Genomic DNA, 26,079 nt, shown 5'->3' with positions numbered 1-26,079 from the left:
GTGAGATTTTATTATAGTGAGAAAAGTACGGGGTTAACGATAATTGCAACTTTTTTTTGCACGGAAAAGTACGGGCTTAACGGTTGGGAGGTTAATTCCCACATACTCTGACCATTTGAGTCTTCTTGAAACATATAGAAATACACATACTGATCTAAACTAACTTTTGTAAATGTTATTGTAGATTTAAACTATCCAGAGGGATCTACCCTTATTAAACTGACTGCTAAACTCATCAAACATTAAATTAATTGTCAGGGCATGCCTGTTATTTTTTTTTCAAACTTTTTGCAGAAATGCTAGTAAAAACAATTTCCCAATTAAACAAAAAGAGAGGATTTTTTTGGGGGGCACATTGTATACAGAAAGCCTCGGGTTGTTGGTTTATTGCAACAAATCAGTTTGAGTTAAACAGTTTTTAAAATAAGGTCAGCTGGAAATTAAAATTTAAATAACACTGGTATGTAAAGCACTTAAGTATTACTTTAAACGGGTATACCTTTCTTTGGCTTTAGATGTGAATGAATGTTTGAGACCAGATGCATGTCCAGATGGCCTCTGTATTAACACTGTTGGCTCTTTCCGATGTGAATACTGTGACAGTGGTTTCCACATGAACAGTAGAGGTCAATGTGAAGGTAAGTGGAATACTGTGAAATTAGTCATCACATTTTGCCTAAATCTACAAATATACATAGTTCTCCCCAGAGGTTTTTAGCCGGTTGCTCCGCCCGGCTGATTTGAATACCCCGCCCAGCTCTCGGCAGCTCTCATACTCGGATGCACGGATCTCAGGCTGCTGTGTCATCCGTTCAGAGGATTGCTGCTGGAGAGGTGAGCACACAGTTCAGCCTACATGTGAAAGAGACACAGGCAGCCCCGCCCCCATCTCATAGCACAGAGCTTTATTGAGGTTGAGGTGTTGGAAGGTTACAGTCATGTGTAACAAGGAAGTTTTTTTTATGTTGTAATGATGCCATGGTGATGAAAGGTGATCGCCCCTCGTGTCTCCCACTTCCACCTATATTTTTGTTTCCCTGCACCTCTTAATTCTGGAGAAATGGGGGTTTGAGTTAAGACAGATATATGTAACAGAGCAGCAAACTTTGCTGGGTAGAGATTTATGTTCTCATAGTGCCATAGTAATAACATTTTAAATGTTTAGCCACAAGTGTCCCCCAGTTGCACCTACAGTTTGTTTCCTATGCCTCTACGTGTACCTAAAAATATCAAGTTATTACAACCAACGGTTTAGGAGATATGATGGTTTGAACACAGGGAGTTGTTAGGCTGCAGAATATGACAAGCAGCTTTTTCACTGACATAGCGATCACACTGCGCTGCCGATGACATTATTACACACTGCGGATAAACGTCACAGACAGTGTTTTTATATAGAATATGGGCAGTGATGAGAGGGGGCCACTGTTTGTCTTGTCCCCATCTGATATCACATGCATGATGCTATTAAAGCATCGCCACATTTTTACCATTTTATTAAAGAGTGACTTTCTCTGGTATGTAATGGAAAAATGTGCGTTTTTTGTTTTTATAGTTTTGTGGAGAGGACCTCTCCCCTTCAGTCTTCACTTCCATTTCGGTAAAGACCGAAGGGGAAATCCCCAGCCTCCTGGGATATTTGTGTCGCATATCCCAAAAGGCTCTGCACTGCTCCTTGTGTGCATGCACCTTCAGAGGATTTCTTATAATGTAAAAAAAAAAAAGTGTTCAATCCAATGCATGCGCAGTGCAAGCAGCATTGGACGTACAAGTGAGCATCAGAGAAAATGTGGAAGCTGAACCAGCGTGGGCCTGCTGGGCTAGTTTTGTAAAAGAATCAAGTGAAAAAAAAACTTTTTCACAAAAGTTCACTTTACCTAAATATAGACACAGGAGCACATCTGTAGTTAGGCTGAATTCACACCGGCAGTAAGGTTACATTTGTGCCAGGAACCACTGCTGCTTAAAAAACTTCTAGCTCTGAAAAAGCCCAGCACTTACCGCCTGTTACCAATCCTAGGTGCCCACTAGTAAGTTGGGTCACAATACACGGCATAGGACAGTTGTGGCAAAATACATAGAATAGAAAAATTGGATATACTAACGGGGCTGGCATTACAAAGTTGTAACAAATAATTGGGAGAAGGTAGAACACTGAAACAATAAGAGGTTACTGGCTACCCATGGCATAAACAACTGGGAGCACTAAATTTGCCGTGTTTTGCCACACCCCCTTTTTTACCACCCGGTTACAGCTTCCTACCACCCGGCTGAAAAAAATTTCTGGGGAGAACACTGAATATATGTAACATTGCTATTTTGACCTTATTAAATGAAACATCCTTTTAAAGGCTCATATAATAATAAATAAATTAAAAAGCAAACCCTGGGGAATTCTGCATGATGAGAGCTAGTTCCCCCATACTGATTAAGAATGGGCCTGATTTATTCATGAAAATACACATATGGTGTTGCATATTGATGTCCCGATAACTTTTAGAAAACTTAAGATGTATCTTTACAGTCTTTACTATTCTAGTGAGATGCTGGGTAATAATGAATGCTTGGCTAATTCACTAAACAATATTTTGATTTGATAATCGGAACATTAGCTTTAAAATGTATCATAGGTAAATGAAAGCATTCATAATTATAAGTAACAAACAACAAGTAAATGCACTTTTGCTGTTTGATCTTTGCTAAATAAGGAAGTGACAGGTATTACAAATACATTGAACATTACCCTTTTAAAAATGCTCTAAAGGTTCTGTGATGATTGCTATCTTGATCTAACTTGCTGTAAATTAAAAACTAACTTTGCAAGATTCCTTTGATCTGCCTGCAAATGTCACAGTAAATGAAATTTTAATGTGAAGTTTCAATATCGTTTACTGTGCATGCATTACATGGTCACCGTGCCACAGAGATCACTATTCCAAACTATATAGCACATTTTAGTATGTATTATGTATGACAAACTTACTTATATTAGTTAATAACAAATTATCAGCAGTTCAGTTATTTTAGGTATATGTAAAACAGTGGTTTTTCAATTAGGAAACATTACTGTTACAAATATTAGAATAGTTTCAATTAAGAATTTTCCATTTTCATATAACAAAGCATTGTTGAATCTGTATAATATGTTTTATCAATGGAACACTTTCTGCATGATACTTAAAATGCCTAAAATACTGCTTCAATTAGATTTCCAAATGCACAGCTGTGAATAGCATTATTTGAAGTAGCTTCATCTTTTTATTGAAGTACCCCTGTCAAACAGCATAGCCAGAGCCATGCAAAGGTTGTACTTCTGATTACTGTGTTTTTGCTGTTTTTTTCAGCATGTTAACTGCAAGTTTACATGCCCTCTGCCAAATTTGCCTACTGTTCATTCAGAGGGTAAGCTACGGGTTTGTCGGTGCTTGTGATAGATAGGATTATAGGGCAGGACAGCCACCAGCTCCTCCTCTATGTAAATTCAATTTAAGATTCTAAGTTTATTTGTTCATATCAGTTACTAACCTGGAGCCCCTCACAATGTTCCTGATTTATTAAAACTCTCCAAGGCTGGAGAGGATACATTTTCGTCAGTGAACCATGAATGGATCTGGTCCAGGATTCACAACATTTACTAACAAATAGCAAACAACTTTGAAGAAATCCATTCTAGGTTTGCTGGATCACCCAGCTTCACTGATAAAAGTGATCCTCTCCAGCCTTGGAGAGCTTTAATAAATCAGGCCCAATGTGTTGGTGAGAAGCCTAGGTGACACTTATACACTGTCCACAATCCTGCCAGTCAGTACTTAACAATTATTATCAAAAATATATTTACGAATAAACATATTATACTGCTAAAAATAAAAAGAAATACATTTTGAATTTAATAATTTTGTAATACCAGTTGGAACAGATTTATTCTCAAATGATGTCTGGTAGCATGTAATTTGTTCTTTAAAATACAGGATAGACTAGGCCTTTCTCATGTGAATATGGTGTCTTGAAAAGTCAATACAAATATTAAATTTAAATACAGTACTGTATATTAATTCATATTGCCTTTTTAACAGATATCGATGAATGTCTAACTCCCACTACATGTCCATATGACAGATGTGTCAATAACCCAGGATCCTTTGCATGTATACCCTGTCCTGAAGGATATAGAGGATTTAATGGAAAATGTGTTGGTAAGTTTGCATTTATAATATGTAAAGTAGAAAGACTGAGACATTTACTACCCGTGCATATTTTACTGCTTTCCAAAAGAGACATGAAAACCACATAATAGGCTTTTTATCCAAAATTTGGCTTTAGTTCTATCATATCTTTAGTCAAAGTTTTCTAAAAATTCTATTTATAACATTCATTTTGTTTAGAAGAGGGGTTTTTATGTATTTTATAAGGGTTTCCCATACATTTACAAAACAAATATGCTTTTTTTTTAAGTTTGTCAGTGATATAGATAGGTTATATAGATAAGATAAAGTATGCTTCACAGCTATATGTAGTAGTAGAACACAGAGAGCCTGATTTATAAAAGCTCCAAGACTGGAGAGAATACACTTTCATCAGTGAAGGTGGGTGATCCAGAAAACCTGGAATGGATTTCCTAAAAGTAATTTCCAATTAGCAAATATTTGATTCTGGACCATATCTATTCCAGGTTTGCTGTGTCTCCCAGCTTCACCGATGAAAGTGTATCATCTCTAGTCTTGGAGAGCTTTAACCTTCTGGGCGGTTAATTTCTGTCCAGTCCAGTCTAAAAGCGATACATTGTTTTTCATGAAAATTTATTGTACAGTATAATATAATAGTAAGAGTATAATAAAGTTTGAAACACAAAATTATGTCAAAATTTTATATTTAATAAATTATTATTTTTTTTAATATTATACTTATACTAATATATTATACTGTAAAATAAATTTTAATGAAAGACAACATACTGCTTTTAGACATATAAATTCATTGTATTGCATTCAATACAGTTATTTTGAATTGAATGCAATACAAAATAATTTGAAATTCCCGCCACTCCCCCAACGCAATGGCCGCACTTACCGGCATCACCGGGAACTCCCGGGGGACACATCAGATGCAGAGGAAGCTGGCTGGAGGATGCGAGAGAATGGGGATCGCGAAGAAGGATGCCAACAGGCCAGGTAACGTAGTATTTACTATTGTTTTTCATTGTTTTAGCTACGCCAAGTGTGACTCGGGGGTTACCGCTTTGAGCGTCTTTTTTTTACACTCAAGGTTACCACTGGGAAGGTTAATAAATCAGGCCCAGTATTTTGGGGAGTAATAAACTAAGTGAAAACTACTAAAAAGTTACCTCAACACTTTAAATGGAATATAAAAGTGCACTACAAGTGTAAAACCTTACTCAGAACAGATTTTAAGGTCTTATGCACAGTATTCCTCACTGTAATTCACTAGATCTGAACTTTTATGTCTCATTTAAATAAATATGTAAACAAAAAAAGATGATACCACATACAGGTAGAATGAGAAAAATTATATAATGGTACATTACTTATTGCAATTCCATCAAGTCTGCAAATTGTTTCTTAGCTTTTCCTCACTGACTTTCCTCACTGACTCTATTTTTGTAGACATCAATGAATGCCAAGAAGACACATCACTCTGTGCCAATGGTGACTGCTCCAATCTGGAGGGTTCATACATGTGCATATGCAGAACAGGATATGAATCAACCTCTGACAGCAAACAGTGCATTGGTAATTAAGTGTTTCAATTCAACTTTACATGTGTCTTGATTTTTCTTTTGGATGTTAGCCTTGGACAGAAACTCTTGTATCCTAGAGTGCTTGATTATTTGCCCATCTGATACTAGTTAGTTGTGATTATAAGTATGCTTATTTCATTTTAGTATTTCATAAAGCAGTTCTGTATTAGAACCCAAAAAAGCAAAACAAATTAAAGTATAACACTAATGGTATATATGTAGTGACACTGTAGTGTGAAATAATATGTAGTGTGTGTCATGTACAGTAAATTCACACTGGTTAATTAGTCAGGAATATAGATTGTACGACAGCTGTGGATGTTTGTGGTAATCAATGTTAAGAAGCTCCCCTTACATTATTGGTCAGTGGTAAAGTGCCCCTTATATTGGTAGTCATTGTAGTGCCCCTTTACAATAGTGCTGAGGTCCCCTTGTACTTAATATAAATGGATAAATGGTAGATGCTTCTTTTCATTAGAGTTTTCTGTTCCTTTTCTGTGAAGGTAAGATTCTTTTTACATGGTGCCCTGTGATAATTGATTCTTTTTGTTAGTGTTAAGCAATAGGTGGCTTCCATGATGGTTAATAAAATGTGTATCATTTTCAAGTGGTTAGTGCCCCATTTTGTTAGAGGTTTATTTTGTTTTTGTTAGTGCTACCTTTCCCTTACCCTTGTGGAGCTCAGTGATTAGTAACTGATGTCAGTGCCACTGGCTCCTATTTTTTTACAGGCACCACTGAGCTGAAATGTGTGTCACCCAGTGTTATCTACAAAAGAAATCTTTAATTAATTGATATTTAAAATTAGGTTTAGGAAAAGGCCTTTCTAAAAACGTTCTACCTTTATTGTTAAAAAAACAATTACAAATTTTCACATAATTTTTGCTCTGTATGCAAACACCAGTATGGTAGAAGCAAAATACATACTATTGAGCTTGAACAGTTGTCCAATATTTAGTTTATGCTGTGGTTTAAAGCTACATAATAAAAAACAAGTGGAATACATATGCTTATGGGCACTATTAAAAAGGACAGCTGTTACTTGAATAAAATCTGTTTTCTGTAGACAAAAAAAAGTTCTTTACCTGATAAAATTACATTGATGAGTTTAAATTTGCTTACAATAAAAGGAAAGTGTATGTTCTTGCGTAGAGCACTAGGATATCTTTTGAAGTGCTATCAACTGACACATTTTGTTTGTTACAGACATAGATGAATGTCAGCTTGGTAATTTATGCTTGAATGGTAAATGTCATAACATTGAAGGTTCCTTCATATGCTCCTGCAACTTGGGATATCAGCTAAGTCCTGCCAGAGACAAGTGTGATGGTAGGTATAGTTTAACCGAAAATTACTTTAATTAATAGCTGCTTATTATTATTTTAAATTTCTAAATTTATATATGACTCTTGTGTTTACTGCATAACTCATTTTTTATTGGGGAACATTTAGAGAAATAAACTGTGGTAAAGCAGTATTCTGAAAAATGTACCTTGTGTGGATATTTTAAGTGTGCTTAGGCAATCATCTGCTTACAGCCTCACATTTGCAGCGCAAGTTCTAATGCACTCCTGTTAGTCTCAGGAGATTTAAAGTGAGAATTGGTGATTCCACTGCTTCTTTGGTTTTTGCTAAAAGTTCTGCTTCTACAGAGCATAGTACACGGTATAATTGTTCAATAATGGAGAGATCAGCTACAACATGCAGTCCTAGTCCCTTCTGTTTGTCTGCCTTTTTTGGGCACAGCTTTAACAAATCAGTTCCTCTTTAAAACTGGTTAAGAAGTAAGTTTGTTTGTATTACTAGCAATTTGTGACATGAGTAGCATTTTTTTTTTGTTATGAGTTTCACACTTATTTTTACTTTTAAGTATTACTTTATGTCCATGTCAAATGCACAATTCATTTTATAACCCGACTAGACATACTGTTCATAAAACACTGCTTTTTAATGCTCCATGATGTTTGTAATCATTTAACAAATTGTTTTACTATTTCATTCTGAAAGGTTTTTCTTTTTAAGTCACCAAACACGTCAGGTTTATAGATTTTTAGTTTTTATCATAGCAGGCTAAAATAACATATTTTATATTTTACTTTAATATGTTGCACACATCAGATTCTAAAAGAAATCCTTAAACTTGCATTTGACATTTTAATAACCATTTTCTAGCCCTTGGGATATATCGTCAGACATAACTAAATGTAACTGGATATAGTGTTGTAAATAACCTTTAACATCTCATAAATCTAAACTAAAATAAAAGGAATGGTATGTTTTATTTAATAGAAACATATCCCTAAGTGAGGAAATGAGATGATGAAGTAAAAACTGGAATAGGAAGATGCCTTAAACTAACCCAGTGGCCAGACTACAAACATAAAACATTTTACAGGCCTTTACATATGTTTGAATAGAATCTGTTTCCAAAAAATAAAAATAAGAGACTGCAAATAAAGATCAAAATAATTACCTGTCCTGCAGCTAATGCTTATAAATTGTACTTTCTTGCAGAGCTATACCATTAGACACTTATTTGTGTATTGGTGCCCGAGTCCCTCCCTCCACATTGTGGTTCCATCTTTTGACCTCTGTCACTTTTATCTATAGTGACAAGTGGAGGCTTGCGGGGGCAGGTATTTGAGAGGTTTTCATGCCTGTAAATAAGAAACTGTCACAAACAGCAGCCTTTAAAATAATATTCCTATCAAGCCTGATTTCAAGCACTTTCTTAGCAGAACTAGAGCAGTACAGAACAAACGTAACAGAGGTAGGGCAGTAGAGAAAGTATCAGCCTGCTCTGGACATACATATGCTTCATCTACTCAATCACAGGTGTTGACCCTCCAAACCAGACAAACTTGAAATAGCCACAAACCAAATCTGATCTCACTAAACACAGACTAAATGAGCTCCTTCATTCTTTTCCCCCAAGAAGAGATTTTAGCAAGGCCAAATCAGTATTCCACTCTGCATGTGAACTCCGAGTATTAGAGGTGGGACACATTACCACAGGAGGCAATATGCTTAACATACCAGGGGCAGTAGAAAAGTTTAGAAAACAGAGATAGACAGAGGAGGTAGTGATTACCAACTATCTCTGCCTTTAGCTCTCTTTAAAGAATTAAAAATGGTGGCATCCATGGCACTGTAATAGCCCACTTCAGAGTTTCAGAGGAAAAGATTTTGAGCAGTATATTACTAGCAAAATTATGAGAGTCGTTGATGTTAAAGTGGTCTTGTCAAAGGCTTGATTTGAAAAAGGTTTGTTTAGTTTTGCACAAACTTTCTATTCCTCATTTGATTTTGTAACCATGATATACCCATAATGATCATTTGATTATATTGAGCCTATTTGAGGTTTATTGAGCTCCAAAAGACTGTTCATTCATATTTACTCTGTTACATTTTCTTCCATTTAATTATTTTAGTACTTTTAGTAGTGTTTAGTGTCCCTCAATTCTGTTGTATACTACATAGAACATTATAGATGCAGTATAATACTTGATGAAACTGAACTTGTAGTATGTTGATAATATACAAACTTTATCTTGACCAGACATTGATGAATGTCAAGCTCAAAACCTTTGCGACAATGGACAGTGCAGAAACACCAGGGGATCATTTACTTGTATTTGCAATGAAGGCTACAAGCTATCACCATCTGGAGATCAGTGTGAAGGTAATGATGATATGAAAGTACTACTTCCATTAACCTACTTCTTTTATTTATTTATCTTTTTTTAAGATGTAGATTTCTTCGTTGTTGTTTTTTCATTACTGTAATATATTTCTTCCTCTGCAGTAGTAGTAACAACTAGGAGAATATTTACAGAGACACAGTTGATCTGATTTGTTTTAAGCTCTCCAAGACTAAAAAAGATCCAATAAACCTAGAATGGATCTTGTCCAGGATTGAAAACATTAGCCAACTAATACTAAATGATTTTAGGAATTCCATTCCAAGTTTGCTGGATCACCCAGGATTTTCCATAATAGTGTATCTTCTCCAGTCTTGGGGAGTTTTAATAAATCAGGCCCAATTAGTACTTTATTGCCCTAACCAAAAACATATCTGCATAATCCCATTCAGTTCTACAGCTGTTTGAATAGGTTACCTGCTTAGAATGTTTCTAGGGGCAAAGTAGGTGGCAGTCTAAGAAAGTATCTTTTCTCTGGAAACAGCCTGTGTTGCCCCACAGACACAGAAACATTCACTGTTTTAGATCACTACTTTTAAATGTATGGTTTGCTTTGGTGGCTGCAGACAATTTTTATACTAAAACGTTGATGCAGAAAGCTCAGTATGTTTATTATATTTTTAATAAAGCAATTATGGCTTAATGGAAACCTGTGTATATTTAATAGTCACTCATGTGTTTCCTGTGGTTTCAATACTTTCTGAGCCAAAGTCCAAATACAAACATGAAATGGGTGAAGCCAGAAGTCAGAAAAAAGTCATTAGATGCAAGTCAACAACTTAGATAAAGCCACTTGTTCATGTCAGTCTATTACATTGCTGTATAAATAGAAGTTGTTTTTCTTACTCTCCGTATGCCCATCTTCTGAGAACATTATTCATTCTTCTCTTTCACTGATGCTCATAAACTAAGACCATGGAGGGGTCATTTTTCTGACCTTAAAGTCGACCTTTCACAGGGAAATTAGGTAATCTACCTCTTCTGACCTGGTTTGAAGAAATAATGCTTGTCTTGTTGTTGATGTGATTCCCTGTATCTTCAGTTGACTGAAACCACACAACAGTTGACTGAAACCAAAAAGTCGGCTTAACTTCTGAGCAGTTTGCATTTTTAGAAGGTGTCAAGCAAAGGCTGTTTACGTAATTTATCAGTTGTAGGTTCACTTTAAATTACAGGAGCCTAGAGGTGCACAGTAATTTTTAACTGCAAAAGAGGCAAACAGCTGCAATGCAGATGTAAAAAACATAGGAACTTCACTAAAACAACCCAGGAACTTAAACTTGGATTGCACCCAACGCAGGTTCTTCTTTGCCCTGCTTAGCACTAGTCATGGTCCTTTAGTTCCTGCACACTTTAATCTATACGTATTAATTGAAGAGTTTTTTTTATCATAGGGTGACATTGTAAATATAAGTCTCAAATTCTGTGGTTCTCTGAAAAATGATTCTCCGATGTTAATGACCCATATATTCTAACTTTTGAAAACTCCTTTCTTGAAAAGGCATCATTTATATTCTAAGCAATTTGAAAATGTTGAAAGCATATGGCAAGTTTACATTAACAAATACATCAAAAGTAACAAAAAAGCCTCGAATGCGTTCCAGCAATTAGCTGAACACTACCCAGAGTTTCCTTACAGTACGTATGATGCCTAATGAAAACAGACAGAGCATGTATTATAAACATCTGCTTGTGGGGCATTGATGATGCTCTCCTATTTGTTTCCCATATGTTTTCCACTTGAAATGAAAAAGAATGACAGATGAATTATGTAAAACAAACATTTTTGTTAAACAAACTTTTTATGGATGTATGTGAAAGCTTTATGACAGGCTGTTTAGGAATCAAGGGAAATCATAGGCATGTTGACTGATAAATTGAGTCTAGTGTGAGGTCTGTTATCATATCAGATTCTGGTATTGGTTGCTAAAGGAAATTGTGTGCAGAATGGCAATTAACAAAAAAATTACAGGAGAAGAATGATTGATAGGATTATCTTTTTGTTTTATCTACAATTCCCAAAATGTCAAGGCTTGAAGGAAGGTAAACTCCATATATACAAGACAGTAGTGGCACTAATGTTTAACCAGTTTGCTACCTAATGGGGTTAGGTGAATTAGAAAAATTCAAACCCCTTGTTCAGGGTTCTTATAGATAGTATTTCATACAATATTAGGATTGCTTTTGTGTCTACATCATAATGATATGGGAGTGTTAATACCACATTATTAACCAGTTCTGTAATGTGATTTTCTGAAAAGCAAAAAAACATAGCATTTACTTCTATTACCAATCCAATTATTCTAAATATGCTATATCATTTACAATAGAATGTAACATTGTATATAATTCTGCCACCGCCTGTTCTTATTTTTGAAGACAGGAGTTCTTTCTCCCACAATTTAAAACTTGCGTATCATAAACACTCAGACGATTGCTAGAAATATCCAAAAACTAGGCATAATATGCTAAAATTACCATCTTAATGTCTATTATTTGAGATACAATGAAGCAACTATATTCTGTCAATCTGCAGAGTAATGTGGTTTAAAAATAATCGGCTATCCAATCATAAAATTATTTCTTTGCCAAAATTTTGATTGCAGACATAGATGAATGCCAAGAATTGGATGAAGCTTGCCAGGGAGGAGGAAGCTGCTCTAATACGATCGGATCTTATGTGTGCGTATGTCCACCAGGCTTCCTGCTTGTTGATGGAACGAGGTGTCAAGGTAAGGTTTGTTAAGGATATATAAATTTAAAATTGGTACCTTGTGTGGGGAAGATATCTACTGAATATCTGATATCTGATATCTACTGAACTATATTCCCTTATTTATTCAAAAAGCATAACCAGCAATATTTCAAAATGTAAAATTAATCAGCGTTTCATCTCTGAAACAAAATATATTAAACAAAGTAATATTATTCAGGTTGCTATTGTCGACCTCCTTCTGAAAATAATAGTTGCCTGATTTTGTCTTTAGGTTTAATGTGGAACATGAATGTAATAAGTAGAATTTAGAAATCATGATATGCATACATGCTACAGTGTGTAATTCAGAATGTATTGAGAAAAAGAAAGATCAGCAAATGAACCTTTGCAATACAAGTTTTCTTTAAATTTAGTTTACAGGTATTTTGACTCTATTTTTTAACCTCCCAAACATTCTAATTCCATCCAAATTTCAATGCAAAATGCGGTATATTTTTTTTTTTCATGGAAATTTATTTTACATTGTAGACTATAATTCTTAGGCATAACTCACCGAAATATGTCCAATATTTATTAAATTTAAAAATAAACTTTAAAAAAAAATACACAAAAATCTGTTTAAAAAAATAGTTAAACGTATTGTAAGTGTACAGTAGCATATATAATATAACTATATATATAATATATAAAAATGTCTTTGTATTGGACTCAATATAGCTATTTTGTATTGAATCAAATACAAAATTATTTGAATTTCTCTGCGATCTGCCCGCACGCACTGACGCATGCACCGATGTCACCGGGAAACCCCAGAGAGCATCTCTGCATTGCGCAGCTAATGATCGAAGAACAAGGGCGTGTCCCCAGGTAAGTTTTTTTTTTTTTTTTAGGTTAAAGCTGAACGGCGCTGTTAGTTCATGCATGCATCTTTTTGTCTTTTGCCCTTAGAAAGGATCATGAATGATCCTTTTCAACGACAAAAATCTAACGTGTACGTAGCTCTAGAGGAGCTGTGACATGTTCTGTATCTGTAATACATGTCACAGCTCCTCTAGGGCTGCGGGAATAATCAGGGGAGCGGAGCTGTCAGCAAAGCAGAGTTCTGCTGTCTGCTCTGCTCCCTGATTGGCTAAGGAAAGGGAAATCCTGATGATGCTTGGGCTGTCATCAGGTTTCCTATTTCTCAGCCAATCACAGAGCACTAGAGATGAGCACTAGGGGTGAATGGAGAGGCTTGTCCTCATTTAACCCCTAGTGCCCTGCGATCCCTCAGTGTCAGAAGTATTTCATAGTGTTCATTGCAGCCCTGGAAATCATCCTGTCATTGGAATAACCTGTAAAAAAAAAGTTTTGTTACACAAACACACACACACATTTAATAAAATAAATTAACATTAAAGCCTCGTCCTATTTTTTACATATATTTTAACCCTTTCAGGGAATGAGTAAGGGGTTTTATGTACCCCTGTACTCATTCCCCAGGGTGGGGTGGTGGAGATCTGGTAGTCTCCTTATTAAAGGGGGCTTCCAGATTCCAAAGTCCTGCTAAAAATGTTTATAAAAGCCCCCATTGTTTTCAGAGGAAGCTTTCATAAAAGCTTTAAAACACTTGAAAAAGCCTCCCTTGAGTTCAATGGAAGCGTTTTCAAGTGTTTTCATGCGTTTTCCATTTTTTAAAAATTTAAGCATTTTAATTTTTTAAACATTGCAAGCAACGTTTAAGATAACGGTCAAAAACATGCCTGAAGGAAACGTCCTGGTGTAGATTAGCCCATTGGAATGCATTGGGACTTCAAACATAGGCTTTAAAAGCCTCAGGTTAAACGCTGGGGAAACAGTCTGTGTAGACTAAGCCTTATATTAGTTTTATTAATGCATTCTGAACTGTGTATAATAATGAGTGTATTCATTTTTTTTTGGGCGTCGTATTTGTAAAAATATTACAAAATAGATAATCTGTTTGTAGCCGGACTTTCATTAACTCTATGAAATGTAAATTTGTGAGAAAAGAAAACTCTTGTTTACTTTATATCTTATAAGGATAAAAAGTAAAAATGTACTTGACACTTTCTATAAAGACTAACTGATGGTCATATCTAGTGATTAGAGAGACATTTTGGTATTGAAATGAAAGCTCTGGCAGAATTTTTAGATTTCTGAAGTTTATAATATATAGATTTTGTTGAGACAGGGTCACAAAAGTACTGGTTCATTTTCAGGTAATTGTGGAGGCTATTTTTTGTGATATTTCCTATTCATGCAGGCACTATTCCTGTGCCTTTTCCATTTTAGGTAAAATTCAAAACTAAACTTCGCAAATTTTTAAGGCATTAGAGCCAAATTACTTAATGCTTCGAATTTCTCAGCACTTTAGTTTACACAGCACAGACCCTGTGAGGAGCTCCTGCAGAGGTTTTCAGAGAATTCAGTTTATGGTAAATTAAGTAAACGTTTTGATTTTGGCAGTTTTCTGGAAAAGCATAAGCTTTTGTTGTCTAGAATAATTTTGCAGAATGTTCCAACCAATGTTTAATGTAGGCCCTGTTAAGTTGCTTTGAAAACATGTTACAAAGCTAGAATAGACACAACTCCTTTATGGCTAACTTGAACTGCTAACACACATCAGACCAAATGTATCTTGTTTGCATTTTGTTTCTTTTGGTAGCCTTATTTACAAAAAACATTTATTAAAAATATTCATTTTTAATATTGTGGAAATGCAATAAAAAAAAAATCTTTTGTGTTACAGTTCTGCAAGTAGACATAGTTGCTGCCAGAAAAAAACATAAATATTCTGATTTGTCCTAGTTGAAGATAAACATTTATCCTGGTTTTAAAATTAAACATCCAGATTTAAATTTGCAAAGTGTTATAAACTTGCAATAACACACTCTATTCTCACTAGCAAATTCTGCTAAACTTGCTTCACAGTATGAAATACATACTTTGATATAATTTGGAAAGCCATTATGTAAGTCACTAATTACTAAGTCACTAGCAATATTTTAAGTGATACAAAAAATGAGTGTTTTTTTTTTTGCTGTAATTTTTTGTAATTAAGCTGTAACCTTTTCCCACACTTGATGATTTAGCTCCATCTTGTGTTCTGAGAAACCTTGCATTACTATAACATTAGAATCTTTATAACACTAACACACATACTTTCCTTAATCAGCTTGAATGCCAGCATTCCTCATTCGAAGCACCCTGAAGGCTTGGAGTTCACTAAAATACATTCAACTTTCTGGGTTGTCTGTCTGTCTCCTAAGCCTCACTATTGACTAGTGAGTGTTCCCATGATAGTCCTTGCCATAAAATGAGCCTTTAAAAAAGGAAACTCAAACTGCAAAGTGTAAGAGAACCAGGCATGATTGGGTAAAATGGGTAAAATGACAACACTAAAGTAGATTTAACATAAATGATAACATGAAGTTTATTTAATAAATTAGCTGGCATATATCAATATTGAATAATAGAAAGACTGAAATACTTGAACATGATACCTTGGACTGCTTTCAGTGTTAGCAATTTAAAACCCTAGACTTGTATGATCTTCCCTTCATCATGCTTCACCTGCAACAGTGAACCACATCAATAAATGCCTAGGCCTTCAGTCATGTGGCTAACACAAGGGGAAACCAGATGTACTATTTATTGGCAAGAAATTAAAGCAGAAAGCAGTCATGCTTTTACATGCAAGTACCTGCATATAAAGGTTTCTACTTTTGGCACCTTGATTGTTTGTTTGCCCATTGGGTGATAATAATTTTTTTGTTTAATCCTTCCAGATGTTAATGAGTGTGAAAATCCAGAGCTGTGTTCTCCAAATGGAGAATGTCTCAATACTGCTGGTTCATTCCATTGCATATGTGAACAAGGATTTACTACAACTCCTGATGGACGGTCATGTGAAGGTAAGTTTGAAGCACAATTTCAATATTTAGGAGTTGCTTTGTGTTAAAGCATATTGTACATCATTAAAAGTAGTTGTTTTTATTGATGTATCTCTATATAAATCCTGTGCATTGTGATCTTTGATTGTACAAGCCTCTTAGTTCTTGATGACTATAGTCATTGGATTTTTCATTTTGTTTCCATAGTTTAAAGCATTAACTGATAGAATTTACTCCAGGGTAACACATTTTCTAGACCCTTTGATAAATGAGGGTACAAAGGATTAGTATTGTAGTCCCCAAATTCCACCTAGTGGAGGTTTTAGTGTATTATTATTCGTTTTGCCAGTTCCCCTGTCCCTTTGTTAGCTTTTACTAAGTTCTACATTCACATATATGTGAATTTTTGTTTGCACTGGCAGAAAAAATAAAACATGGAAATTAGCATTTGACCAACAAAACTGCCCTGTTGCCAGTAATAAGTCAATGGCAGCGATGCATACCTTCTTTTTCTAAATATGTCAGCACTGTATAGCTAAACCGTATAACATAGAACATAGGCAAATTTATTGAATACAAGTAATGACTAAATGTTTGCATTTGGCTTTCTCAAGCCAGATCTTAAACAAAGGTTCGTAATGAACTTTCTTTCTGTCTAAATTATATCCAGACCACAAGTGCGTTCCCTGCTAAATAAAAAAAAACAGCAATTGCAAATGGTATGAACATTGGTGTCCACATATCCAGAGTCAAATGTAATTCTCACGCTGCCTAGTCCAAGTTTAATCGAAATGTTACCCCAAAAATCCCTGCATCTTTTCCCAGAAAATTGTAAAAAATGAAATAGTATAAGAGTTTAGTAAAGCCAGGTGTTAAAAGTAAGAAATATCAAGTCCAAGGGAACACCCTCACTGTCAGCCCAAAATCAATACAAGAAAGCATAAAACTTCTAGACACTTTATAAAAAATGTTCAAAACTGAACTTGCTGTGTAATATGTTTTTCATATAGTCTTTATGAAGCAGTTTTGTGGTTTATGATTCTTTTTAATAACATCATGATTGAAAATTCCAATTTTCTTTATGCTGTCTGCTGTGTTTCCAGTCTTTGCTTGCCATACTTCACTGTTCAGTAGTCCACCAACTGATTCAAAACAATTATCACATTATTTTAAACCAGACAGGCATTTTTTTCATATGAAATGTATGGTATAATTAATAACCTAAATGTCTTAATCAAAAGTAGACTATTTGGGCACATTTGACCTGTGTTGAATGGTTATTTCTAATAATAAAATGATTAAAGTAAAAGTTGTCCATTTATAATATATATAACATAATAATAATATGAGCACAGCTGTCAGTATTTGTAATCCATTTACAACTGTACAATAACCAGCTATCTCTGATTTTTTTCAACACATAAGGCAAATTTGTTTGCACTGTGCATGCGTGAGATCAGCAAGCATTATTTCCCTTTTCGGCAAAAGGGCTCCTTCTGCACATGCCCAAGATTCTCGGGCATGTGCAGAAGGAGCAGCCAAGAGCCTCCTGGGATGCGTGATGTAGGAATCCCGGGAGGCTCTGCACTCCTATTTATTGTCGATCGCCTAAGAATGCAGTGGTGCACCCTTTTTCTACACTTTTATGTAAAGTGAAAATTCTGAGTTTAGGCACACTTTAAGCTTTAAATTGGGATTTAATATAACAGTGGATTTTTTAGGGGCCTACACAAGTGTAAGTGATCAAGATAGTTCATAAAACAGCATCTCTAAATAACATTTGTTTTTATTTTTTATAATTCAATAAATTATATCAAGATATGATGTGATGGAACAATATTTTCATAATACTTATAAACACCAAACTTGAAGTCTGGCAAGTTACTGACATGGTTACCCATTAGAAATGGCGTTCACTTTTTTCAATGAAAAACTGGCGGTTTCTAAAGCTGAATTCAGCCACACTGACCAGAGAATTCCTGCTGAATATTTATCTACTCTGGCTGGTATTTCAAGAACTGTTGTGAAGTGGTTTTGACTGTAGAATCACTAGAGATTTGCTGGAAAAGAAATGCTTTGACTTGTTGATCTTGTTACCATCTGGTGGATATGTTTTAGCCTTTAAAAGATTCTCACCGCAGGTCTGCTATCTGCATTAAACAATATATTTAAGCTCATGCAGACTTCTGTCTTACATCTTAAATCCTTCTGAGCACAACAAGTAAAATAATACAGCTCTTGTGGAACAGACACATTATGTAAGCATGGTTCACTTACTGTTGGGACTAGAGATGAGAAGTGCAAGTTATTAACAGCTACTGTAGGGGTAATGCTGCCAATTTTAACACATTATTTTGTGGGAGCCTTTGATTTGTCTTGAATATATACTGGAGAATGAAAGAAGGATGTGTGTATCACAAAGAGGCAGTATATTTGGAAGCATGCCTTTTAAACTTAGTGTAGAGTTTAAACGTGGTATATACACCTCTTTCAGTATTTATACATATTGGGTTTGTGTTACACAGAAATAGAAAACTCATGTGAATGTGATAAATCATGTCATAACCAGGGTAAATAATCTTGATCCACTTTGTCCCACTCCTTTTACAACAACTGTATATGCAATCTTTTAGGTAAACCACAAACACAAGCTTTGGATTCATATGGCCTAATTTAGTTAATTAAAATGTACAGAAATTTGCATATGCTAAACAATTCGCTTGCATTTTCTCCTAGTCAAGGAAAGATTTTGTGCTCACCAGTATGATGTCTTACAGGTTCCACTGCCAAAAACTGCTTGTGAACATTTTCCAATGCAAACTGGGCTGTGCGCACACACTTTAGCCAGTGCCAGAAAGTGCTGAAATTTGAGGGATAACAGAGAGAAATATATTCCTGGAAATAATTGGCGGCCTTTGGCTAATGTAGCTAGACAAGTTGTCAGAAAGCATGGTATGCAGGGGTATCCTATATTACCTACCAAATTAAGCACTATAATATAATATAGAATGACATTTGGAACACCAGCAATTGGGAAAAAAATCAGAGAAGTTTAAAACATTTCCATCCTGCATAGTCCATCTTGTTTAGCAAGTCAAGTCAAATATTATACGCCTAAAGCTACATTTAGAATTTAGTTATATTTAGGATTTACACATACACAAGCCAATAGCGGACCAAGGATTTAGCCACTGGTTATTGTTAGGACCCCAGTCATGTTTTTTTTTTGTCCGTGTCACTTTAGAGAGATTGACCTTTAATTCCTGTACCAGAATCAGCCAGAGCATATCCCTTTTTTTCTGTGACAACTTTCAATTTCTGTGCTAAAGGCAAACGTCACCTGGAGCATTGGGGTAAACAGTAGGGACATGGATATCAGTATAGCCCTCAGGCTTAAAACAAGACAAAAGTGCTTTGGCTTTGCAAACAATTTATGCTGGCTTTACACTGTTTGGCTAGGTGACTAGAGATATAAATGTGTGCTAAGGTGGACTGGTTTGTAATAGTGCACCCACTGGGGTACAACCAATGAATTACAATGGAACACATGTGCATATACACTGAGATATCACTCAGGCTGATAATTATATTCTGGGTATGCCATTACTGGCTTTCTGGTATAATAAATAAAAGTGCACGGATCGCTGTTTCTTGTAAGTTCAACAATCCAAATAAAGCAATATTTGATTTAATAAGAGCTGGAGGGATTACCATTAGATAAGATCACTAACCCTTTATTTCCACATTGCTAGTCTTAGAATGAACATCGATGGGGATTTTCTAGAGGATAGAATGCATTTCACTACAGTTTGTTGAGCATTAATGTATGACCTGAAATAACTTTCTATTCCTCTACCAATTCCTGCTAAGATATAAAAAGTGCATAATCTGAAACATTGAAGTAGCTATTTCATTCTATGCTTCATACTTTTTGGATTTGGTGTACTGTATGCTTTTATTGTTATACTTAATTTGATTTTAGTATGCCCTTTATTTTTTAGTGTTTCAAATGTGAGGCATTTAAATTCTGGTAAAAAACTTTTCCTTTATTTTACACAATTTGACATGACTTTTAAACCAAGTTAAATATATATTTATAGTTATAAATCAAATATACAGTATATTAAAAAAATGCTTTGCAATGCCGTATTATGACAAATGATGTATTTATCATTATTATGATAAATAATGTTAAAACAAAAAGGATTTCTTTCTCCTTTTGGATTAATTGTAAAAGAAAATTTAAATTGAGAAGTATTTTTAAGCTTTTATGTTTTTGATAATAATTACATTAATTGCTTTTCTTAAATGTATTTGAAATGTAAGCTCTTCTAGGTCATTCTGGATAAAATGCCCATGCACAAAAGAGCAACTGATTTAAAAGGCCAAAAAGTAAAGTCAAGAGCAATCAGTGGCACTGCACAGAGAATATTTTCTATTGCAAGTAAGGGGGTGCTGTATACATACAGCAATGTTTAGATTTTTGTTGGCCCCAGGCCAAAGGGTGTTCAGTTAAAATGCTATCCTTCTTAAACTTTCAGACAGTTCTGGCCTACATTTTTAGCTAGCATTAGCACAGAACCATCACTGTTTTTCAGGACAAAAAAGTAAGGATTTCAGCAGACTTTATTAGGACAATGGACCCTTTTGATCAGAAGTTTACAGCTCATGTACTCTGGTGGTCATCATTTTTATAAGCAGTTTCTTCTAACTTTTTAGCAATAAAAGCTTGTTCATATGGTAGTGAAGTGGTGCTGCTACTCACAACTGCTTGGAAACTCAGCCACATTGCATTATGTTGTAGCAGTTGAAAGGCAAAGGCGTTCCCATAAATACAAAATTAAAATAACACTTGATTACAGCTTTTCTATTTATATACAAAGTGGCATTGGTTATCGCACTGTGCCTTATGTTTTGCCTATGCATGTTACGTGTTGAGTTGTTGTTTCTATATATATTTAACTAGAGTAGAACCCCTGTTATCTGAAACTCAGATAACCGGAAAATTCAGAAAACTGTAACCTTCGCTTTCTTGATTGCTCCTGCAGCCCTAGCAGTGTTCTGCTTCCAAGAAACAGGAATTAACTTCAGTTAACCGGAAACTACACTTATCCGGAATCAGACATTCCCTGTGGGTGCCTTATAACCGAGGTTCTACTGTATAAAGCATTTGCTTAGTTTATGTTTTGTTTTTATATTCCAACAAACAATAATATCTTATAGCCTATGAGGTCTCTTTAGCATCATGTTACAAACCTATTTTTAAAGTGTATGCATACCTAAAGCTTACCTGCTGGGTACACAAACAGCAATGGAAACTTGGCAGGGGTTTTCTCTCTTCACTAATTTTTCATCTAAAGGTCTATTAAAATGAGTGAATGTTGGGTGACATTTGTCTGAATCTTGGGAGAAAACATTCATAAATAAGCAGTTTTGTTCAAATATTCCACTGTTTAGGGTATTACCACAAAATCTTTCACTTTCAGATTAGGAATCCAAGTACCATAAGTACTGTAAAAGCTTACATATTTACTAATATAAAAAGCAGTGGTAAGTGTTCTCAGTCATGTGACCACATAAAGTCACAAGGAAAGCTCTCCAGTCACAGAGTTCCTTCTGCTTTATTGAGCAGGAGAACCTAAAAGTGTTTACGAGGGCTACCCACCCTGCCTCAATTTGTAAGAAACCTAAAGCCTGCAGTGTGCTAGAGCATTGTTGCATAACTGAGAGTGGCTACAAATATCCCTTTTTCCTAAGATATGAGCACAAAAGAGATTCCTTGGTATGCACATCTGCTGTAGCCATTATAAGGGGTTACATTTTTTTAAAAACTACAGGCAAAATATTTAAAGAAGTTTTTTTATGGAGTGGAGCTACCATATAGGTTGCCTTTTTATTACAGTTTACTAATGTTGCAAATCATTGTATAGGATGTCTTGTGCCTTTTGTGTTTTGTCCTTTGATTAACAACTATCTCATTTTCAGATGTTGATGAATGTACTAACAGCACGCTATGCAGTCAAGGGTTTTGTGAAAACACAAATGGTTCATATCGCTGCCTGTGTTACCAGGGGTACCAGGACTCATTGGATGGGCAAGGCTGTGTGGGTAAGTTTTCAACTGCTAACATCTGTTTTGGAACTGGAATGTAAAATATGCACGTCTCTAACATTTGTATGTATTATAATCTGTATACTGTAACACATTCATATTTTTAATTAGGGTCTCAAATTTGTTTTTAGTAATCAATATAGGTTTTCTATAGGTAGCTGTACATTTTATTGTATGTAAAGTAAATTTCAGGCCCAAGGATACATAATAATGCTAAGAATATCATATGCTATTTGGAATTTCTGAAAGAAATCTGTCGGTAACTGACAGGGGTGAACAGTAAATGTTTTTGAGATACAAAAAAGGATGCCCATGACAATTAATCTTTCTTTCTCCAGGCAGACAGATATTTGGTAGACACACTTCTGTTCTTTTTGTATTGAGAATTAGGTCAGATGTTCTTGCCTCTAAAAATTGTCTTTTGAGTCAAGTTCCTATAGGGTTGGTGACAGCCTTTTGATGTCTAAAGCTGCCATAGACCGTAGATAGTTGAGAATTTTGCATGTACCTAGCTCCCACCGTCAAAGCCAACACAATTTACTAACATGATGATGTCTATTCATAGTTCAGTGAGTGAATTGGAAATGGGAAGGTCACAGAAAAAACATCAGATTTTAAATTGTGGTGACACTTTCCAACTATATAAAGTGTGGGCCGTGAAAACAGCCTAATTAAAAATGAATATTTTGGCAAGTGAAAATATGGTTCAGTAGCATTTTTACCTTTCCTACTGGCATTTTACTGTGATAAGGGACCAAGCAAAGGAAGTAGTACGGATTGCTGGAGGTTGAATAATTTAGCTTTTGACATACTGCATACTTTCCTGGATTGATACTTCAGTAACAGCAGTGCACAATAAGCATTTCTCCACAGTCAGGAAACTCTTGTATTTATTTAATTCAGCTTACCAGCTATAGGATTTAATTGTGCACATGGGGGTTTGCACGTGCCAGCAACTTTGCTGGCACAAAAAGTGCAATTCAATGAAGAGCTGTCAGTAAGAAGGAATGTATCCTAATGACAATTCTCTGTTTTCCAGATGTAAATGAATGTGAAATGCTGAGTGGAGTCTGTGGTGAGGCCCGATGTGAAAATGTGGAAGGCTCATTCCTTTGCCTTTGTAATGATGATAACCAGGAATATGACCCGATGACTGGGCAATGCAGATACCGAAGCATGCCAGGTACAGCAAATCATTTCATTTCTGTTTGACATTTTCATAAGAGAAAAAGCAGAGTGCAAACCAGAGTAACCTATAGTAACCACCAAAATAAAAGGAAACTGGTCACTGCATTTTCTATTGCTTCATTCTACAAGCCTGAATGTATTTTATAGTAGCTTATTCATCAAGATCGTAATATCTTTTTCACTATTTTGTAATGATAAATATGTTTCTGTTTCTTTTATAAAGCTGTTCTAGGAATGTCTTCAAAATTTTTCAAGTAAAAGCAGTTTAATGGAGAAATCCCTGTTATACAGATAACTTCTCCATTTTCAAAATTTTCTGTTGTTTCATGAAGTAGCAAATAATTTGTGCCAGCTAAAACCGAGTGTACTTCATTACATTTATTAAACTTAAAACCGGTATGTTGCTCAGATAAAAATGTGAACACAGGAGCTGCAAGCACAAATAAATCTTTCTCAGAAGAGGGAAACTTTTACACAAAGTCATATCAGAAACTACACTTTCTGTCCTTAGTGACTTCTGCCACTGACCTCTTTATTTTTACAGTACTCAGTATGGAGAGGGATAGCAGGAGGTCAACATTTTTAGAAGTATTGGTTTTTAGTAGACATTTAAAGAATGATTACTATTGGTGTCTGAGTGTTTGGACATCAGTAGTAGTCAGTATATACCTTTGACTTTACAGGTAACTCTTGTGTTGGCTATTTTATTTATTTATTTTAAGTAAGATGAAAGAGTCCATAATATTGTGTAGGCTGCCTTAGTGGCCTGAACTAAGACTTGGAGCAAAAATAAGTTGATGTTAAGAGTAGTTAAGATATCATGTATGTAAGCATTTTATCTAAACAGATTACAGTGAAGCTCTCCTTTGCAGTATGTTACAGTTATAATAATCCAAATAATATTTGTATTCAGTAAAATATTACATATGGGTATTTATTTTCATTGTTTATTGCATAGAAAATGTGCACTGTGGAAGCTGCCCAAAAGCAGGCACACAGAGAACTAAATACCAGTCACCGCAGAATTGCCTGCAGTCTCCAGCTGCTATTTTCCTCTCTACAAACCTATGTTGCCTTTTCTGCACTGTGTCTTGTGAACACACTAATTTTTTAAAGATCTCCAATGCTGGAGAGGAAACACTTTCATCAGTGAAGCTAGGTGATCCAACAAAACTGGAATGGATTTCTTCAAATCTTTGAAGACATTAAAATTTCTTCTTGCTAGTAAATGTTTTGAATACTGTACCAGATTTATTCCAGGTTTGGTGGATCACCAAGGTTCACTGATGAAAGTGTATCTTCACAAGCCTTTAAGAGCTTTCTTTGTAAAGGTGTGGCTTTGCTTTCCTAAAGAGTGAAGTAAGCACAGATGCACAAAACGAATGCAGCAGAAGCAAGGAGATTATTAAAAAAAACAGGATTTCAAGGAGAGCACTGCAGAAACCTTCTCCCACAAGGGTAACAATGAGCAAAGCACTAGTGCCATCACCAAATCTCACTACAAATCTTGTAAGGAGTAGAAGTCAGAGGCAGCAATGACTATGATATTATTACATAGCTTATATGCACAAAAAGTGCACTTCCATTTTTAGAAGGACTTGTAGACAAGGAAACAAATTCCATGGTACTTATTTAGCACAATTAACATTTTAGATGTGCCCTGTAAGTTGTCAAATTTTTTATTACTTCATTTCAGGTCTACTTGAAAGAGTATCTAAACACAGGAACAAAAAATGTATATATTGCCCTGTACCAGTTCATACATATGGTGGCATTTTTTTCTTTATTTGTATCTGATGATTCTGCAAGTAACACAATCCTTTCCTTGGCTGACTATGCTCAACTGCGGAGAGACAGCATAGTAAACTTAAAACTGAACACCAGCCCCTACTCTCTTCTTCACAATATAGAAGGAGGATCTTTTTTGTAGTTCATAGCTGGAAACACTGTTAATGATAAGAGTGCAGTACAAGCAGAGAGTACAAGACCTTACACAGTCAAAAGATTTTTGTCAGAATATACAAGTATTTTCTGAGCTTTTCTAGCAGATACAATACAATTTTAATGGTATAAATATTAGAACAAAAGTAAGCAAATAAAATACATTTTTGTTTAGTTACACTTTAGGTTGGCCTACACACTAGATAACTTTAGATGACAGTGTCTGCAGCTTCTCCATATAGCCGTCTAATCTCTATGTTTTATTTAGAGGTCTAAATGCAAAACTATTATAATAAGTGTAGCTTAAAATGGCAAGCTGTTTACCGTTTTGTTCCTAAGAAGAAAAGTAGATAAACTGATCTCACTCAGAGAATAGCTTGTCTGCCAAAAATTAACACAATGGGCCCCCTATTCAATCTTAAGGTAAATCTGCTGGGAAATGAGCAGTTATATGCTGTATAGGCTAATTAGACATTGTGAAATTCTTCCTTTGAATCTGCTGCCAGTATAGCATTTATTTCAAAATTCCTAATGATTTAACTTGGATTGGCCAAGTGGAAAGAAGGAATTTAGAAACTAAGTGCATAATAACAATGAATCCATAGGAATGTCTATCCAGTATTTAGATACAAAGCTGCTTTATTGTAGAAGGTTTTACATGCTTTATTTCTAATTGAACACTAATGTAGTCATTATACCCCTTGTGTAACCATGGAAAAAGCCAATGGTCTGTTCTAGATGGATTGAAATAGATTACTTTATAGATGGTCTGGG

The 26,079-nt window shown here is 35.1% G+C and overlaps 1 protein-coding gene across 2 annotated transcripts in view; it reads left to right on the top strand.

The window, feature by feature from the left end:
- The window catches only part of LTBP1 (latent transforming growth factor beta binding protein 1), a 210,704-nt gene that overhangs the window by 168,595 nt on the left and 16,030 nt on the right, over positions 1 to 26,079 (top strand). For both annotated transcript variants that reach the window (XM_072409251.1, XM_072409252.1), the window contains 9 exons: positions 516 to 638; positions 4,074 to 4,193; positions 5,622 to 5,747; positions 6,962 to 7,084; positions 9,315 to 9,437; positions 12,063 to 12,188; positions 15,961 to 16,086; positions 22,051 to 22,173; positions 23,216 to 23,359. In XM_072409251.1, the coding sequence (XP_072265352.1) occupies positions 516 to 638; positions 4,074 to 4,193; positions 5,622 to 5,747; positions 6,962 to 7,084; positions 9,315 to 9,437; positions 12,063 to 12,188; positions 15,961 to 16,086; positions 22,051 to 22,173; positions 23,216 to 23,359 (1,134 nt within the window). The remainder of the gene's footprint in view (positions 1 to 515; positions 639 to 4,073; positions 4,194 to 5,621; positions 5,748 to 6,961; positions 7,085 to 9,314; positions 9,438 to 12,062; positions 12,189 to 15,960; positions 16,087 to 22,050; positions 22,174 to 23,215; positions 23,360 to 26,079) is intronic.

This window comes from Pyxicephalus adspersus, chromosome 4 (genome assembly GCF_032062135.1).
Source record: "Pyxicephalus adspersus chromosome 4, UCB_Pads_2.0, whole genome shotgun sequence".
NCBI lineage: Eukaryota > Metazoa > Chordata > Amphibia > Anura > Pyxicephalidae > Pyxicephalus > Pyxicephalus adspersus.
This window is presented reverse-complemented; position numbering and strand designations above follow the sequence as displayed.